The sequence below is a fragment of the Cheilinus undulatus genome, linkage group 21 (genome assembly GCF_018320785.1).
Source record: "Cheilinus undulatus linkage group 21, ASM1832078v1, whole genome shotgun sequence".
Lineage (NCBI taxonomy): Eukaryota > Metazoa > Chordata > Actinopteri > Labriformes > Labridae > Cheilinus > Cheilinus undulatus.
This window is the reverse complement of record NC_054885.1, coordinates 3,253,866-3,265,381: the sequence shown is the minus strand read 5'-3', so window position 1 is coordinate 3,265,381 and position 11,516 is coordinate 3,253,866. Positions and strand designations below refer to the sequence as shown.

At 36.8% G+C, this 11,516-nt stretch overlaps 2 protein-coding genes across 2 annotated transcripts; both read left to right on the top strand.

Annotated features, from left to right (window-relative positions):
• Positions 1 to 849: 849 nt before the first annotated feature.
• LOC121503729 (tryptase-2-like) lies at positions 850 to 4,200 on the top strand. The gene is made up of 5 exons (XM_041778268.1): positions 850 to 912; positions 2,933 to 3,107; positions 3,313 to 3,590; positions 3,690 to 3,829; positions 3,921 to 4,200. The coding sequence occupies exons 1-5, from the start codon at positions 861 to 863 to the stop codon at positions 4,098 to 4,100; spliced, it is 825 nt and encodes a 274-aa protein (XP_041634202.1). The 5' UTR covers positions 850 to 860; the 3' UTR covers positions 4,101 to 4,200.
• A 1,815-nt stretch (positions 4,201 to 6,015) lies between these two features.
• Positions 6,016 to 10,245, top strand: LOC121503709 (tryptase-2-like). Its single transcript, XM_041778241.1, has 5 exons — positions 6,016 to 6,131; positions 8,981 to 9,155; positions 9,360 to 9,637; positions 9,737 to 9,876; positions 9,968 to 10,245. Exons 1-5 carry the CDS (start codon positions 6,080 to 6,082, stop codon positions 10,145 to 10,147), a joined length of 825 nt encoding a protein of 274 aa, XP_041634175.1. The 5' UTR covers positions 6,016 to 6,079; the 3' UTR covers positions 10,148 to 10,245.
• The last annotated feature ends 1,271 nt before the right edge of the window (positions 10,246 to 11,516 follow it).

Here is an 11,516-nt window from a genome sequence, read left to right as displayed (position 1 = left end):
AGCTAAAGCGCAAGTTCCCGTTGACGCTACAGCTAGCGAACAAGAGTTTGTTGTAAAATCAGTATATTTATTGTTTGAACGAAAAAATATATATTAAATAACCTCTTGCTGACAAATCTGTAGCTTTGGAAGCCAGTTTGACGATTAAGAAACAAATATCAGAACTTATTTATGATTTAAGAAGGGAATTTGAATAGATTTAAATTTATAAATTATTACAAAAGCCCTAAAATGACAAGACTATACCATTTATATGACACCAGTTTCACTTGATAACAAACTAATTAGTCTTTTTCTCACTATTCTGACCTACTTACCACAATAACTTGGGTAAACAGCACTGGTTTTCCTGTTATCACATGGTAATTTCTTCAGATCTTGAGACTAGACCAAAATAAACTTGTCATCAGGGAAAAGCAGTGTTTTAATCCTGAGAAAACAAGATGAACAAATCAAAATATCATGGAAACAATCTAAATTTATCTGTTTTAATGTGTAAACAGGATCATGAGTAATAAATACAAGCGTGTGTTATAAATTATTTATTTTAAGTAGATGATATGAAACATTACTAATATTAAGTAAGAGAGCTCATTAAACTTTCTCATATTTCTCCTCATAACTTGTGCTTTGAGATAATAAACAATAAAATGGCACTCGCTGGGCTTTAGTTGTGCTTAAATATGAAATGTTTCAAAGTTGAAATACTGCTGCAGAGTACCAGCTCTCTACATCACAGGATTTGAGTCATTTTCCACATTCTGAGAAAAAAAACCTGAGCTGATGTTGCTGATAAGAGAACAGCTGATAAAAAGCTGCAGGGTCTTGGTGCATTCTGCAGAGCTTCACTCTTCACCATCATGGCTTTCTGCAAACTCCTGACCTCACTGGTGCTGATCCACTACTGTGGAGGTGAGACACGTCAGCATTATGCTTTAATTATGTATCTGGATTTGATTTATTAAAGGTAGTTTACTGACTCCAACTAGAGGAATCTTTTTTAAACTACCAGGTTTAGTGTTTAAATTGAAGGATTTTGGCTTTAATATTTTATAAACTAATGTCTATCTCTGTTAGTTTCTGAGAACAGGCTGCCTGTGAGTTTCTCTCCAAATTTAAAGGAAAAGTTCACAATTCTGTCAGTTTTGTGTTGTAATCACTGCCGTGTGCTTGTCTACTTTCTAGTCAAAAACATCTTATTCACTTATTAGAAGGGAAATTAGCCTGAAAGACAAACATCTAAACATCTTATTCAATGATAGAAAAATAGAAAAATAATCTGACATGAGTTTTTGCTTCCTGCATTGGCACATTAGTTTTAACAGCGTACTCTACTAAGTTTATAACATAAACCTCGTATTTGAACAGGAAGTAGTTTTTACAAAAAAAAAAGGTGCATATTTTTTACATTATGAGTCTCAGTCAGGTGGAATGGCGCCTGCCAATAAGGGATGTACAGGGTCAGATTTCTGATGATGGGAGAACTTGTTGAGGTCTGTAGAGGATCTGTACCATTTCACTAATGCACTTATACAGTCCGTCCATTTCTTGACAAATTAGGTTCTTACTTCCAAAATATGACGGCCAAAATCACCCCATTGCTCTTTAGATAGATCATTGTTCTTTTTCTAAGCATCTTTTCACATGCAACTATTGCGGTGAGGTCAATTATAAACTAAATTTCCACCAAAAGTCCAGGTCTTGGAAATTCCCTTTAGAATTATTAGAGATTCTCAAAATATAAAAAATAAATTGATTTCCCTAAAATGTCTGAGACATTACCAAAGAATTCTGTGAAAATTCATGAATTCTTTAAAAAGATACCTCCTAAAATAATCCCCAAATATTTCAGTAAACTTTCCTGAAAGGCCTAAAGATTGCATTAAATGTTCTCCAAATATTCTTTAAAAATGTAGTTCCGTTTTTAACAAAATTCACCAAAATTTCTAAGTAAATTTCACCCAGAATTTTTAATAAAATTCTCAAGAAATTACAAATACCCCCCCGCCCCCCCAATTCCAATCAAATTTATTGAAACTGTCCAAAGGAAAAATACCTCCCAAAAATCAAAAGTCAAAAAAAGTCAAAAAAAAAAAAAAAGAAAATCCCAAAAAGATCCCTAAAAATTCAGGAAAATTTCAAAGAAAATTCCCCACCATTATTTCCAATCATATTTCCTGAAATAGCTCAAATAAATTCCCTGCATACCCCTGAAAAGACCTACAAATTTCAGAAGACTCCAAAATATATAAACATAACCCCAAAAATGTTCAATAAAATCCAAGAAAAATTCAAAGCAAATTTCTTCAAACATCCCAAGAAAATTCATAAAACTTTATGTAAATTTGGAACAATTATGTTGTGTTTTTTATGTTTTAAAGAAGCCAAAATGTAAAAATATCCTTATATGTACATGTATGGGTCATTGGGGTAAGTTGTTATATATACGATGACCCTAAAGGTCCACTGTAAAAATGTTTAATGATTGCAATAAAAAAATAAAAAATAAAATGCATACACATTTCCAAAAAGAGGAAAAAAATTAAGAAAAAAATGTTCACTTACTGCAAAAAAAAATCAAATTTTTTTGCAAGAGTTAATTATTTTTGCAAGTTATGATTTTATTTCATTTTTTAGTTGAATGCAAAAAGATTTAATAATTTATCATTTATGTATTTTAGGTATCATAAAATATTTTAATGATGTTAAATTTATTTACATTCTTTAAATACTGTTGCATTTGTTTTCTGACATCTGGTGGAATGAGTTTTTGCAGCTATTAAATACTTTTACAGTTGCTCTTTCTGGCCACCATAGCAACGGGATATTTCTGACCAGAAATTAGAACACAAACATAAAAAGATTTGTGTTTTGCAGGGACCTGTCAGAGGTTTATCATCATTCTGATCTGGTTTGTTTTGTTCTTGTTCAGGTCTGTTTGGTGCTGAGGTGGGGAGCTCCATCATCGGGGGGGAGAACGCTCCAAAGGGCGGGTGGCCGTGGATGGTTTACGTCAACGTCTACGGTAACCGCACCAAAAAGTGGCGCTGCGGTGGAACCATCCTCAACAGTCAGTGGGTGCTCACTGCTGCCAACTGCTGGGACAAGTCAGTATCTGTGTCCAGGATTTCTGCAGCTAAAAAGCACCGTTATAATAAAATAACTTCACACATAAGCTTCTGTTTCTAAAAGCTTTATTCAGTCTAAAAAGGACAGCGAGGTTTCTTCATTACTCATTTAATCAAGGTTACACAGATCAACACAATACTGAACTCTCTGAGTCCTGATCCACTGGTATTTGTTTGCTTCTAGATACCCTAGGCCTGACGTGACCCGCTCCATGGCCTGGGTCGGCTCCCACGACCTGCAGAAGGCGTCGGCTCGTTACATGGGCATCTATAATCACATGCCTCATCCTGGATATCGAGCCGTGGGCGACGGCTACATCAACGACCTCTCCCTGGTGAAGCTGAAGAAGACGATCACTTTCTCTCAGCTCGTTAAACCGATCCGGCTGCCGAGAGCCACCGACTCCTTCGACTCTTCGTCCGAGTGTTGGATCACAGGATGGGGGAACGTCGGAGACGAGGGTAAGGGTCACACCAAGAGGGTTTGCATGATGTACAAGGACATACAGGGCTGTGAGAAAGTATAAGCCCAGAATCATTATGACCCCTGTGTCTCTGCAGTTCCCCTCCCTTCTCCAGAAACCCTTCAGCAGCTGAGGATTCCCATCATCCCTCAGAACGTCTGTAAGAGGACCTATCCTCACCTGACCGATGAGCAGCTGTGTGCAGGAGACCTGGCTGGAGGAAAGGACGCCTGCAAGGTGAGTTTGACCGTCAGAGTAAAGTTTGAACCCTTTCAGAATAAAACAGCCAACCTGAATGTGATTAACAGTTTGTTTCCTGCCGTTGAAGGGGGATTACGGCGGCCCACTGGTGTGCCGTAGTGGCGGTGACTTTGTCCAGGTGGGCATCATGAGCTATGGCAGTTGTGGTCTCCCTGGTCGTCCTGGGGTCTACACCCGTGTCTCCAGCTTCGTGGACTACATCAACAGCTACATCAACCAAGGCCAGGAAGCTTCTGCTGAGTTCTAGACGTTGCTCCTCTCCTGAAAACCGGCTTATCCCTGACAGCTCTTAGTCAGTGCTACACACCAACAATATCAATCTCTGCATTAAAGCTTTGAAGCATCCATTTCTGGTGTCAGTGTGTTTTTTATCAAAGCTTTAATCTGAATTAACAAAGTATGAACACTGTAATTAGTGGGGATGCTGAGTAAGCATCCACACTATTGATATTTGCGTCAGCCATTTTGTTTTTTCTGTACGTTTTTTGGACCCCATCTGCTCTTTCACTCTTTGAGCTATACTCATCATTCTCATATCATTCTATCCAGCTCTTTTAGGACATGATGGCTATGACTTTTCTCATTTAAAACGTTTATAATTTTTAAATATTACACTTTTTCTGCAACATTTTTTGCCATTCAATTGAATAGGGCATTTCTTAAAAACTGCACTTTTTTTTAACTCCTCATAACTTTGGCATTTTTTGGAATATTTTCACTATTCTACTATCAAACTCTTCAGCTTCCGATGCTCTTTTCAGCTATTTTAAATATTTTTTATATCATTTATACTTTTTTAAACCATTTTGCTTTTTCTAAAACTAAATTAACATTATTTCAGATGGGCCAACACTTTAGATCCTCTAAAATGGTTCCAACTTTTAAGGCTTATAACTTCAGCTCACTTCAACATACAAACTTCATTTTTGCTTTAAAACGTAGACAAACTCTTCAGCTATCTAGGACTGATTCACATTATTGATATCTTTTACAGATTTCTTATAATCACTGATCAAACTTCATGAATATTTGAGCTCTCTCAGACGTTTACAATGGGGGTAAATGGAGAGGCTTAGAGTGATGATGTCACACTTAGAGCACAGAAGCTGTGTGAAATAGAGGCAGAACTTCCCGAAGAAACTGTTCTGCTGAATAAAATATTTGGTCCACATTTATAATATTAACAGCAAAACATAGCCAAACGTCTCCTCTTGCTCACAAAAAAAGATTTAAGGGCAAAATGATCAACGGATTTGGCACAGTAAGCTTCAAAGCGTGATCGAAACCCATTCAGTTCCCCATCTACGGCAATACAACTAAACTCTTTAGATCCTCGAAAACTGTTTCAACTTCTAAGGCTCAAACTTCAGCTCACTTCATCATACAGACTTCATTTTTGCTTTAGGTCAAAGCACAAAATTAGATGTTAAAATAATGTTTTGAAAAGGCAAATATATAAAAAAAGAAAGTCACAACCATGTTTTTAAGCCAAAATATGACTTAAAATTAAAACTGTTAACCTCAAATGTCAAATACGAGATAAAAAGTCAATTTTATTTGTTCAAAAGGTCAAAACATGAAATTAGATGATAAAATAATGCTTTTAAAGGGCAAATATATAAAAAAGAAAATCACAATGTTTTTAGGCAATAATGTGGCTTAAAATTAAAAACGATGGCCCTAAAAGGTCAAACTATGATATCAGTCCAAATAACCAATTGAAAAAGCCAAATGATCACATGGTTATTTATCAAGATCTTGAGAAACAGACAGTGTTGTAATCCTGAGAAAACAAGATGAATAAATCAAAATATGAAAACAAACTAAATTTATCTGTTTTCATGGGTAAACAGGGTCAAATGACTGGTTTGTTTGAAAGAAGTAAATACAAGTGTGTGTTATAGATTATTTATTTTAAATAGATGATATGAAACATTACTAATATTAGGTAAGAGAGCTCATTAAACTTTCTCATATTTCTCCTCATAACTTGTGCTTTGAGATAATAAACAATAAAACGGCACTCGCTGCGCTTTAGTTGTGCATTAATATAAAATGTTTCAAAGTTGAAATGCTGCTGCAGAGTACCAGATCTCTACATCACAGCATGCGAGTAATTTTCCACATTCTGAGAAAAAAACCTGAGCTGATGTTGCTGATAAGAGAGCGGCTGATAAAAAGCTGCAGGGTCTCGGTGCATTCTGCAGAGCTTCACTCTTCACCATCATGGCTTTCTGCAAACTCCTGACCGTGCTGGTGCTGATCCACTACTGTGGAGGTGAGACACGTCAGCATTATGCTTTAATTATGTATCTGGATTTGATTTATTAAAGGTAGTTCACTGACTTTAACCCTTGTGCCCTCCTCGGGCATTTTTGGCCATTTTTCTCAACTTTTTTTTTTTAAATTTGTGATCATTTTGTCAGTTTTACAGCCTGTGGCACGAATTTTTACAGGAACTTTGCTTTCTAGTTAAATTTGTGAAATCCAACATGTTTTACTCTTAAATGTCATTCATACTCTCTCAGTGAATTTTGTACCTTTGGGACACCCTCGAGGCAAAAATGAACACGTACAAAAAATGGCAGTTTTTTTTGTACGTGTACATTTTTGCCTCAAAGGTGTCAAGAGGGTGCCCGAATGTGAAAGCTGGCACTACAAAAAAAATACAAGTGCAATCAAATCAGTTTTGTTGTTAATCTTTGACCCATCAGAGACTCTCATCAGCACCAAAGTCCCATCTTTCTACTGTTAATTATATGAAAAATAATGTACTTTTTCTGTTTTTTAGTGAAAAAATAAAATATTTTAAATAATCAAACCGGCATTTAAAGGGTTAAAATCTTTAAAATTATTTAATATTTGGTAGATTGGAGCCGGTCTGAAGTTGTTGAAGAAATTTATGAAAAAAAAAGTAGAAAAAAATATTGATGTATGCTGATTTAATGGCAACTTTTCTGTACGTGTACATTTTTGCCTCGAAGGTGTCCCGAGGGTTGTAAATTTGAGGAGAGCACAAGGATGAACTATCAAAAATGTTAGTCTGTTTTAAACTGAAGGATTTTGGCTTCAGCATTTTATAAACTAATGTCTGCCTCTGTTGGTTTCTGAGAACAGGCTGCCTGTGAGTTTCTCTCCAAATTTAAAGGAAAAGTTCACAATTCTGTCAGTTTTGTGTTGTAATCACTGCCGTGTGCTTGTCTACTTTCTAGTCAAAAACATCTTTTTCACTTATTAGAAGGAAAACTAGCCTGAAAGACAAACATCCAAACATCTTATTCTATGATAGAAAAATAGAAAAATAGCTGACATGAAGAATTGGCAATAAGCAGCGAGAAATGTTTTTGACGTGAGCTCAAGAAGACTAAGAAGTTTTGCATCCTGCATCATCAGATTAATTACCAAAGAAAATTCAGGCCTGAGCTTTGATTTTTGGATATAAAATAAGACATAAATGTTGATTTTTGGGTGAAAACAGCTTATATTAACTCTCAGGCATCACTTTAATTTACTACCCTTTAAAGCCATTAAGGACAAAAATGTCCCCTTCCAAAACCTGCTGTAAAAACTTAACAGATTAGTTTAAACCTCCATTCAATCCTTTTGAGGATTTTAACCCTTTAAATGCCAGTTTGATTACTTAAAGTCAATGTTGTTTTTTAACATGTGTTATCTTTGGATGGCTGGAACGTTATTTCTAAATCCAGCGTGGACATGTCAATGATCAGCCAAAATATTGACTTTGTTGCATTTTTAGTTTTTGTGTAGAAACAGATATAAAATTTTCTTCCCTTTCGAGTCATTAGGGACAAAAACAGCAATAAAAATAGTATACATTCATTTTTTTCTGCTTTTTTTTGGTCATATCTTTTGAACAACTTCAGTTGTGATCAAAACAATCAATTATTGAAAATGTTCAGGATTTTAACCCTTTCAATGCTAGTTTGATTACAGGATGGTCATATTTGTTCAAAAAACACTCACAAAACAGTATAAGAACTGTAATATGGAGTAATACAGAGTGAAATACGATACTGGGGGCCCTGCCCCTCCCTTAGAAATCTCCGAATGTCCAGCACTGCAAAGTAATGCAAGTTAATTTAATTTTAGCATGATAAAATTATTGCTTATAGAAAGGGAAATTAAAATTAAAAAAAGAATATATATATATATGGGTGTGTGTGTGTGTGTGTGTGGTTTAATTTATCTAAAATTCTATAATTTTATGCAAGGCAAAAATATAAATATATATTTTTAATAAATATATATTTTCTTATATGTGTGTGTGTCTTCATTTATTTAAAATTGTATGCAAGGCAAATATATAAATAAATATATATTTTATATAATATATAATGTGTATTTTTAATATATATATATATTTTATACTAATATATATGTGTGTGTGTTTTAATTTAAGATTTTATAATTTTATGCAATGCAAATTATAAATAAATATTTTTATATATGTATTTTCAATATATATTCTTTTTGTTATACTAATATTTTATATATATTAGATATATATATAATATATGTGTGTGTGTGTTTTAATTTATTTTAAATTTTGTAATTTTATGCAAGGCAAATATGTAAATAGATATATATTTTATATGTATTTTTTTAATATATATATTTTCTCATATATGTATATATGTTTTTAAATTTTATTTAAAATTTCATAACTTTACATGAAATGCAGTATATATATATATATATATCTTTTATTCACCAATAAGTGCATACAAACAAATATTTGCTACACAGACAGATAAATGGGTAGCAAGTTGTGGTGCTGATTTACAAAATTATTTACATATAATAAACATTAAAAAGAGACAACAAATTGGGGGGGGGGGGGATAGAAAAAAAAGAAAAACTGTGCAGAGAAAACAACAAAACAAATATAAAATAGAATAAAGAGATTAAAAATTTGATGCAACATTTGTTGACTGGCTAGCTGGTTAAGGACGGCCCCGTGTAATATTCTTTCTGGGGGCCAAAAATCCCCGCTACACCCCTGTTTCTGACCAGAAATTAGAACACAGACTACAAAGATTTGTGTTTTGCAGGGACCTGTCAGAGGTTTATCATCATTCTGATCTGGTTTGTTTTGTTCTTGTTCAGGTCTGTTTGGTGCTGAGGTGGGGAGCTCCATCATCGGGGGGAAGAACGCTCCAAAAGGCGGGTGGCCGTGGATGGTTTACCTCAATGTCTTCAGTAGCCGCACCAAAAAGTGGCGCTGCGGTGGAACCATCCTCAACAGTCAGTGGGTGCTCACTGCTGCCAACTGCTGGGACAAGTCAGTATCTGTGTCCAGGATTTCTGCAGCTAAAAGCACCGTTATAATAAAATAACTTCACACATAAGCTTCTGTTTCTAAAAGCTTTATTCAGTCTGAAAAGGACAGCGAGGTTTCTTCATTACTCTGTTCATCAAGGTTACACAGATCAACACAATACTGAACACTCTGAGTCCTGATCCACTGGTATTTGTTTGCTTCTAGAGACCCTAGGCCTGACGTGACCCGCTCCATGGCCTGGGTCGGCTCCCATGACCTGCAGAAGGCGTCGGCTCGTTACATGGGCATCGAGTTTGACATGCCTCATCCTGGATATCGAGCCGTGGGCAACGGCTACATCAACGACCTCTCCCTGGTGAAGCTGAAGAAGACGATCACTTTCTCTCAGCTCGTTAAACCGATCCGGCTGCCGAGAGCCACCGACTCCTTCGACTCTTCGTCCGAGTGTTGGATCACAGGATGGGGGAACGTCGGAGATGAGGGTAAGGGTCACACCAAGAGGGTTTACATGATGTACAAGGACATACAGGGCTGTGAGAAAGTATAAGCCCAGAATCATTATGACCCCTGTGTCTCTGCAGTTCCCCTCCCTTCTCCAGAAACCCTTCAGCAGCTGAGGATTCCCATCATCCCTCAGAACGTCTGTAAGGAGACCTATCCTAACCTGACCGATGAGCAGCTGTGTGCAGGAGACCTGGCTGGAGGAAAGGACGCCTGCAAGGTGAGTTTGACCATCAGATTAAAGTTTGAACCCTTTTAGAATAAAACAGCCAACCTGAATGTGATTAACGGTTTGTTTCCTGCCATTAAAGGGGGATTACGGCGGCCCACTGGTGTGCCGTAGTGGCGGTGACTTTGTCCAGGTGGGCATCATGAGCTATGGCAGTTGTGGTCTTCCTGGTCATCCTGGGGTCTACACCCGTGTCTCCAGCTTCGTGGACTACATCAACAGCTACATCAACCAAGGCCAGGAAGCTTCTGCTGAGTTCTAGACGCCACTCCTCTCCTGAAAACCGGCTTTTCTCTGACAGCTCTTAGTCTGTGCTACACACCAACAATATCAATCTCTGCATTAAAGCTTTGAAGCATCCATTTCTGGTGTCAGTGTGTTTTTTATCAAAGCTTTAATCTGAATTAACAAAGCATGAACACTGTTATTTAAGTCTAAGCATCACAGACTCTTCAGTTCATTTACATGCTTAGTAAACATAATTTCTACTTATTTAAAAAAGACTTAAAACATCTGGCTGTACAAACTTTGGGCTAAATCCTGCACTTCATTTAGCGATTTTTATTCTTATTCTGCTTTTTTTTAATTTTGTCACTCTCATTTTACATATTTATTTCATGATGTTTTACACTTGAAGCCCATTTCTGCCACTAAAAAATTAGGTAGTAATATCGTACTTCTATAATTGGCAGCCTATCTTCCGTCTGTGTTGATTTGCATGCCACACCGTTGCTCCAATTGTCTTTGATTCCTCTCAGACGACTTCTTGGGTGCGCTGGTTCAATACTGGTGCCTTTAAAAAATCATGAATATGCACAGATTTTAAATAAAACAGTGAAATGTCACTATTCAGGACTTCCCCCGTGTTATGAAGTGACAGTGGAATGTTATATCATTTTAGTGCCAACAGAGGGCACCACAGTAATATTCAAAGTGTAGGCAATTATGAGAGTACTTTCACATTAGGGGCCCAGTCCTGGATCCGAGTGCACTTGAGCCCAAAGTCCAGTTTGTTTTGGTACTGTGAATACAAACGGACTGCATTCAGGCACCGGGACAGGCCCACATGGGGAGGTCGTATCAGCTTTATGACGTCATCGTGAAAACTAAACTTCTTTCCACAGAGCGGCAGTTTGTTCACGTTTTTCCTAATAAAGGGTGGAAATCATCAGAATCCAGTCAATAAACGGTCTGCTGTGACTCACCGCAAGTTGGAGTCAGTGAGAGGAGGTGTAAAGGCAATAAAAGTCTCCTGTCACCTCAAAAACCGCTGTATCTGCAGCTCGGCCCGTTCAATCCTCTGGGCTGTAGTAGATGTGCAGATACGAAGAGCTATGAAGAGATGAAGGGATATGAAAGTTGCTGGCATCTTTCAAAGTGATTTTAAATCATCCATGGCTGCAGGAGGGACTTTTTTTGCCGGGTTAAAACAAAAACAATCTTCGCTCAGGTCATGACCCGAGTGGTTGCCATGGTAACTTCTTCTTCTCTCTCCTCCTTCTAACCAGCTGCATGCACACCCCCACCTGCTGTTTCAGACTGAGTACAGATGCAAGTGGGCCTGGGCACGCATAGATAGAAGACCAGATACACCAGCGCGCTGTAGCAGCCCGCTAAGTGACGTGCCTACG